At 49.4% G+C, this 8,083-nt stretch overlaps 1 protein-coding gene across 1 annotated transcript in view; it reads left to right on the top strand.

Moving 5' to 3' along the window:
- Nucleotides 1-7,564, top strand: part of PRELID2 (PRELI domain containing 2) — an 11,444-nt gene extending 3,880 nt beyond the window's left edge. Inside the window, exons 4-5 of the mRNA XM_010141967.1 lie at nucleotides 3,058-3,161; nucleotides 7,518-7,564. Of these exons, the coding sequence (XP_010140269.1) occupies nucleotides 3,058-3,161; nucleotides 7,518-7,564 (151 nt within the window). The remainder of the gene's footprint in view (nucleotides 1-3,057; nucleotides 3,162-7,517) is intronic.
- The last annotated feature ends 519 nt before the right edge of the window (nucleotides 7,565-8,083 follow it).

Below are 8,083 nucleotides of genomic sequence, written 5' to 3'. Positions count from 1 at the left end.
CAGTGGGTAGCCGCAGGGACCCGTGGACCTCGGCTGTGGTGCCCTGGCTGGACAGGCTCAAGGATACCTGGCTGTGCCTGTGCACTCCCCTGTCACCTCCTCAGGAGTTGTCTAATGGCTGGATCCAAAAATGCAGGCTGGAAAAATGGGCTGGAATTCCAGCTGCAGGTAGTATCTGCACCGGGACATTTACAGGTGAATGGGTGAAGGAATTAGGCAAAGGACATAACATTAGCAGCGCTGGAGAGAAATAAGAAAACACACAGTGATCCTGATCAGTGGGAACATCGTACATTATGAGAGAGCAGCGTTGTGAGAGCGATGGCGGCCTGAGTGCAGACAGAAACTTGTCTTTCTCCCATGCTAAGCACTGCTGATCAGATTTCAGTAGCAGCCTCCTGAAACTCTGCAGGGCTCTGAAAGCATGAAGAGAATGAGGGAACTCTGCACCTCAGACAGGTGCCATGTGTGTGTCATAGCGGGCTGGTTGTTTCACCAGCTTCAACGTGCCACTCTTCAGGGTGCTGATAAAGGAAAGCGGAGCGTCGCTTGGCTGGCTCGCACCTTGATCAGTGCCTGAGCAGGTCCCCACCTTCCGCTCTCCCCGCACCGCCCGGGCGTGAGGCGGGCTCCATGCCGGGCACTGCCTGCTCCCAACCCAGCAAGAGCTGCTGCCATGGGATGTGTCGGGCAGTGGCTGCAGCCTGGCTTCGTGCCTCTGGCCAGTGGGGTCAGTGACGGGGCTGCAGCCTGGTCCCGGCAGACACGGTGGGGTCATGCTGATGGGAGTCGGGAGTGTTTCTTCCAGTCTCATGAAGTTATAACTGTCTGTGCGGACTTCAACCCAGCTGCTTTGTAGACCAGTGTGCTGGTTAAGCTGGTTAAGCAAGTTAAACCACCAGGACCGGTGGCTTCAATAGGATGTGGATTCGTTCACCCAGTTTGAGATGATCAGTTACATCCTTCAGCATTTTCAGCTAGAGACCTACAAACCAGGGAGGGGAGACTGCGACCTTCCTGCTGTCCCTGGTGGAGCTGGGCAGTGGAAGTGATGCTCGCTCAGTCCCGGACAGTCACCTTAACCACAGCGTAGTTCTTCCTCTTAACGTCAGGTGGTTATTTTGTCCTAAATAAATGTGAACACACCGATGCCACTGCTGTGTATTCTTGCAAAGCGAATTATTGTGGGTGCTTCCAAGTAGAGCATGTGAATGTCTGAAAAGATCTAGCAGCAAACAAACATTACCATAAATAAATTATAAACCCCTGAAAAAGGCATGACGAGGCATATCTGTATATTCGAGGGGAAAACACCTGTGCTACCTTCTTGGCTGAACTCCTTCATTTGGTTTCCATGATTTAATTGCTGTTAGAGAGAAGCATCTCATCTTGATGTCTAAAGTCCTCAGACAGTCCCCGCAGACAAGGCCTGGCCACGGGCAGAGCTGTGGGCAGTGTGGGTCCAGACCCACGCTGCTGGTACGTCAGACCTGTCTGAATCTTGCCAGCTGCTCAGCTCCACCTGCGCGGGCACGTGTTTGGGTTAGGAACAATTTCTAGAGTGGTTTCCTTGTGCTTACCCCAAGGCACATGTAACATTGCTATGTGCGTTTGGGATGAGCTGACTTCCACCCAGCTGAGCTGGGCAGCGCCTGTGCTGGCGGGGAGGGCTCTGGGAAGAGCAGACTGCGCAGTGCCAAACCGAAGGGGAAAGTCAGTGGCAGAACTCCCCTATACCTGCCTGGATTCTTGTTGAAGTTTGTATTGGCAAGTTTCCACGTGTCTGGGCAGGTTATACCTGTCTTTCTGCAGTGGAGAATCCCTCTGTGACTTGGATTTTGTCTCTGGTGTCATTTGATGTCCCTCTGTGCTTTGGTTTGCCTCTTTCCCCCTCCCCGCCAGGAGCATTTCTCTGCTTTTCCACTCCATATCGCTGTTGCCATCAGATCCCCTTTATGATCCAGCACTTCTCCTCATTTCACACAGCCCGGGGGAGCTGCAGTCTCTGGCAGCACGGTGTGTGCAAGGCGAGAAGGTGTCTCTGGTGGGGGGAGATGCTCGTGATGCAGCAGCAGAGCTTGTCAGCTGGAGATGGGAATTCAGAAGATCTTCAGTACTAAAGCTCCCTCTTTCAAAGGGCCTCGCATTGGATGGAACTGTTAATTTAGTTTTGAGAGCCGTGCCGGCTTTGGAAGCTCTCCCCGATGCTATCTCAACAAGAATATTGCGAGACTTTTTATACTAAAGACACTTTAATTAAACTCCCATCATGAAAACAATTAGACCAAATTTGCCATACTTAACTAGTCAATAATTTAGTGGTTGCATCTGTTAATAGACTGCTCCCCGTGACTGTGCCCTAACGCTGCGGCATTGCGGAAATCAATCAGAAATCAATATTTTCCCTTTCTTGTCCCCTACAGTGGTGAAACTGCAAAATGGATAAATAATTCCCAAACAGAGCAGCTGAGTTCAGGAGGGTTTTCACTGCTGGCATCTGTCCTGTGGCTGGGGGGAGCTTGGCATGTTCCCCAGCGCCTTCCCTTGAATTCCACGGGTTTGTCTGACTGAATCGCGCAGCAGTAACACGTGGTTGTGGCATCGGTGGGGCTGGGTTCGCGTCCGTGCTGTGGGGTGGGCGAGAGGGTCCTCTCCTTCCCCTGCTCGGGTGGGACGATGTCCTGAGGGCGCTGGACAAGCATATTTCACGGGGTCTGCAGCTGGCGTGGGTGATTCTGGGGACGGCGTCGTGTCCCCTCCAGAGCTCTCCGCATGGCTGCTCTTGGGGCCGCCCCAGGACGCCTGTGCCTCGCCTGCGGCAGAGCCCAGCTGGACCCGGCCGTGCTGTCCGCAGGAGGTGCTCGTTACAAGCCCCCCATTACGCTGCTGTTGCTGTATCTCCTTACGTTTGTCTTTGAGATTGTCTTTGAGATTGTCAAATGTGTGAGCGTAAGAGGGGAGAGCCCGGTGCCAAACACTGACTGTCTGACTCAGATTGCACGTACCATTTACTAAGTGGACAGAAAAATAGACGGGTGTTTCGTTCCTGTTTCTTAGGACAGACTTCACACAAAAAGGCAGAATCTCGGTCACGGGGGCAGGTTTGCGCAACTGTGTGTTGGAAGCTTTTGCTCGGTCGTTCTTAAAACAAGGAGTGAAGAAGCTAAGTCATTTATTGCTTGAATTTCTTCCCCGAATTGTATTCTAACATCTTCCAAATTACCAGATCATCTGGGCTCAAAATTAAATTGATGTTTTAAGTCTGGGTTCTTAGATCTTTTAATTGTTGAAAAAATGTTTGACCTTTTCTTTCTGTCTACCGAGAATAAGCAGAACAGAAATGGATTTAGTTTTATTATGGTAATAGTTTTATTTCAAATACATCTTAAAACCTGGCGGTATGACTGTATCGGTTTCTGCAATTCATTCTTACTCCCGTTTCCCCCAGGCATTGAACAGTTCTTCTTTCTAATGCCTCATTGTGCCAGCTAATACCGTAATAATAATTTGCAGTTCTTAGCACCTTTACCCTGAAATAGTCAAAAGTAGTCAACACGAATTTATGCCATGTCACGCATTTTTCTCCAGTAATGTTGGATTTTTTTCCTGCAGCTCGAAGTATGTACAGTAGCCACAGTCAGTCTCCCCGTAGCGGTTCTGTGTTCTTCCACAGTTCTGTCTTTCAGTAAATAATTATGGAAGAGGATGAAAGTACCCGGCTCTCCAGCGCAGCCGCCCAGGGGAGCCCGTGTTCAAAGGCCGTTCGGTCCGAGGAGTCGTGTCAGGTTGATGAACTGGGTCTGGCAGCGATGTCTCCCGGAGCCATCACTGGGAAACGCGGTTGCAGGGAAGCCTTGTTCTCTGGAACCGTGTGCCTAGAGGAGAGCTGGGGGCTTGGGTCGTGCTGTGCAGCCGGTTTAAAATGGACACCTGCTGAAAGAGGAGCGAGAAGGAGAAGGGAGGAATATTTAATGAAAGCTTTTTAATGGGGAAGCAAGAAGGAGTTTTTTGCCTTTTTTCCTTTACTTCGTCCCCCCTCCAGTTTGTATCTTGTTTCAGATGAAGGAGAGCATGTGTACGTGCCCGTAAACAGGGCTTTTTCGAGGCTGGGCTCATGGATCTTACGTACTGTGAGACTGTGCTGAACCTGTACTTACCGTTGTCATTTTTTAGTTACCTAACGGAGAAATTTGTTTTCGGATGAACTTAGGTGTCCAGAGCTCAGCTCATGCCTCATGCTTCTTTAACGACTCCTGGAGACCAGGTGGTTAATGTGGTTGAAGCTGTGGTTTGGTTTGGTTTCGAAGTGGCTGTGGCACTGTCCTATCTTTTCTCCCGCTGAAGTCATTGGGTGTTGGGGCCTGGGCAGCACCCACAGCCCCTTCCTTTGGACCCTCCTCTCCCTTGGCTGTCACAGGGGCTCACACTCGTGCTTCAGGAGCTGGCTCTGGAATCTGCGCCCCAGGAGCTGTGGATGGAAATGTATCTCGAACAGCATGGCCCTTTATTCCCGGGCTTATTCTTGGTAACTCTTAAGATCTTCTTGTTGTGGCTTTAAAAGGGAAGAGAGACCAAAGTCGACAGCCGTGCTCAAGTGAGCAGTGACTGCAGCAATGGAACACATCTTGGTGGCTTGTGCCAGTGCACAGCTAGTGGATAAGATACACCGGCTCACAGCATCTCCCCAGTGCTGCCTTAGAATCCTTCAGCCGCTGTGGCTGTGTCTGCAGATCTGTGATGGGAAACCACAAGTGCACCAGATCGGCTGTAGATGTCCAGCCTGGCCTGGATTTTGCCTGCAGAACATCTGTCTCCCCCAGGCAGCAGCTGCATCCACGTGCTGCATTTCCCCTGCTCTGTTCAGTGGGTTCCTTCTGTCGGGTAGTTTTGAGGCACGTTTTACCCAGCTGGCAATACGAAGGTGATTCTCGCAGTTCTGAAATACAGGTTGCACGAATGGCAGTGCTTGATAGATGTTCTCCAGGCTTCCACGGGCTTCCTGCCTTCCAGTGCCTGATCTCCATCCTCCAAACGGCCTGGCCAAAAGGCGTTGCTCCTCTTGCCCCCAGTAGGGTGGGTGAGGATACGTCAGGCTGTTTCTTTCAAAGCCAAGCCACGATTCCTGCTTTATCTCCTCGATCCTGTCAGCGCTGCACTTCTCCACCCATCTGTTCGGAGAGGCCGGGGTGAGCGAAGGGAGTGAGGAAGCTGTGGGAGGCAGGGAAAGGGGGGAGGAGCAGGAGGAACTACTGCATGAATATTAACTTTTGTGAATGGCTGCAGCAGAGCTCATGTAGTCACACAGTCAATGTGCAATATCTGTATTTTATAGAAAGAGAGGGAAGAGTTACTGTTTGTGGGCACCAAAGGCATTCATCTTTTTAATCATCATGTTTGTACCTGAGATATGGGCCTCTGCTGTGGGTAGGGTTTTTTAATGCCTAACGGAATGACAGCGACAGTTTATGGCTCCTCATATTTGTCATATTTCTCTTATTTTATTCCAACTCTGAACAAAAATATAGGAGATAAAGTTGTCCTGCCCCGCTTTTGTTTGTAGAAGTCACAGTGCGTTTGGGTGGAAATGACAGCATTTATGATTATTTTTTCTCTTACCTGCTCAGAGACAGTATTAATGAGTAATGTGCACCCACATTATTGCCAATAAAACTTTCCTCCTGAATAATTCAGAAGTCTGAACAGATATGCTGGTAAATCCCTGCTCCCAGCACAGCCCGTTCTGGCTCTGTTGACAGGAGCCTGACTTCCTTCAGAGGGGATGGGTGCTCCGCAGTCCGCAGGGGCAGCCCGGGGGCAGTTCCCAGCCCAGGAGGGGTACAGGAGGTAGCAGACTACCTCCACCTCTCAAAAATAAAACTGTTCTGTGGCTTGTCTGTCAGAGAAGCTTCTGAGCTGTGGCTCTAGAGGTGCAGAGTTTAATGGGCAGGCGACGTTTGTTCTGCATTTCAGGTGCATCATTGCACTCCGCGCAGGGTAAATTTAGCTCCTTTAAGCCCGATCTCCTGGGGCTGAGATGTAAGAGTTTGAACTTTAGTTGAAAGGAATATATTGATTAGGCTTTGATTTAGTCGTTCCTTGCTGAAAAGCTACTGGGTAATGACTTGTACCTGCCCTTTCGTATTTTATTCATTCCATGGAGTCACCTCTCATTCTCCCTTTTCTTCCCCAACACCATTTTGCCTAAAAGTCTGCAGTGCTCTGAGGAGAAAGAAAAGAAAAAGCAGTTGTCACGCTGTGAACACAATTGATTCAATAAGTAACATTTTTAAATTCCCCAGGCAAAGCTCTGAGTCTTTGCTTATGTCAATTAGTGCTTCATTCTGTAAACAGTGGCGTGTCCCATTGAGTCTGACGGACTGAGGCAGTAAGTGCCTCCTGCAAAGAAAAGGCAGGGAAGACAAACTGCTTTTCATAGACATAAAATATCTTGTCCATTTTTTTTTTGTAGAGATGAGAAAAGAAAATCTCTTGACCTATTTGTTAAAGTTAATTGTCTTTTTTATTTTACCTCCTCTCACAGTGACTCGAACTGAGAAATCCTTTTCCTTTTGTCTTGGCAAACAGAGCGTACTGGGGTGAGCCTGAGCCCCACACAGGTCACAGCTAAGCTCGAGTCCCCAAGATCTGACCACACGTTAGAGGAGGGGCTGGCAAATGGCTGGGAGAGGAGGACGTTGTGGATTTTCTTATCTAAAGCCAGTGGGTTTTGCCTGCCACCAAACAGGAAGCAGCTTCTCGCTCCCCTTGTACTGGACCTTGAACAGTAATTCCAAACCAGTGAAGCATCGAAGCTGGGCTGTGCAGTCTGCAGATGTGGGATGAGCCCTTGGCCGAAAGCTTCCCCGTGTTCCGGCGGGTGTCCGGCTGTGGTGGGTCAGCAGTTCTCACCTGCCGAGCTGCTGCCGGCTGGTGAGCTGAGGGCTGGTCTGCAGCGAACCCCCAGACTAACAACCCCTGGACTCAACCTACATTTTGCTTTAATTAATAGTTCATGGTTTGATGCTTCCTCCTTCCTTCAGAGATCAGTCTGGAGAAGAAATACTCACCTGCAGGGTCCTCTGATGGTGTTTTACTTCATTTCAGCATTGCTTTCCTGCATTACAGAAACAGTTCTCTGGCTTTTCTGGGGAGCTTTCATCCTCGCACACCCCACTGCTGGTGATGCTATTTGCATTTTAAAGAGGGATACACCAAGGTGCAGGGACGAGACCTGGCTTGGTCCGAGCAAAGCAGTGGCAGTACTGGGATAAAGCATGTGACCTGATCAAGTGCCCTGGCTTCGTGCAGCCTTGACCTGAGGAGCTCACATGCTGCGAAGGGTCCCTTGTCCTCGCTGGGGTCCCCCTGTGCCGTAGCACTCCTCATGCCTGGGCAGCGATATAAACGGCAATTTCTGGTTTTTCTAAGGCTTTACTGCTCTGTTGTGGGGAGCCCCTTCTAATGTATGAAATCCCTAAGTTGTGTGTAACACTGGCATTTGTTTGTGCTTTTTTTCCAGGGTATTAAAATAATGGAGACACTTCTTGAGGAGCAGTGTGGGTGATCCTGCTCTTGGGGAGCAGCTGTGAGTTCAACATCTGTCTGGAGATACGCAAAAACTCTTTGGAGGTCATGATGCCTGTTACACATTGTGCTCCTGTAGTTCTACAAATAAAGGTGGTTTTTTGTAACTTTTGAGGAATTTTCAAGGAAAATAATGATCTGCTGCAGCATTAGGCTTAATACTACCTCAGAGCTCCTGAGCTCTGAGTGTGGGGCTCAAGATGACTTCTGTGTCCTGTATTTCACCCTCTCCTCTCTGCTAATGTGTCACGAGCATGGTAGTTTTAGTAAAATAAGACACTGGTTCTATCTAAGGATTTTTACTCAAAAGTGGTATCTTAAGGGGTTATCTGTGGAGGGAAGGTTTGGTCAACTCTTAAATTAGCTTCAGATCAAGAGCAAATGGCTATTGATTACCTCCTAATAAATGTTCTTCTGAAGCCTGTTTCCTCTGCTTTCATAGGAGAAAATGTGTTTGCAGAGTTTCCTTGGAACCGCAGATCTTCATTGCCTTGGGAAT

Source organism: Buceros rhinoceros, unplaced genomic scaffold, assembly GCF_000710305.1.
Source record: "Buceros rhinoceros silvestris isolate BGI_N320 unplaced genomic scaffold, ASM71030v1 scaffold17038, whole genome shotgun sequence".
In the NCBI taxonomy this organism is placed as follows: Eukaryota; Metazoa; Chordata; class Aves; order Bucerotiformes; family Bucerotidae; genus Buceros; species Buceros rhinoceros.
The sequence above is the reverse complement of the archived record's forward strand: the minus strand, read 5'-3'. Positions and strand labels throughout refer to the sequence as shown.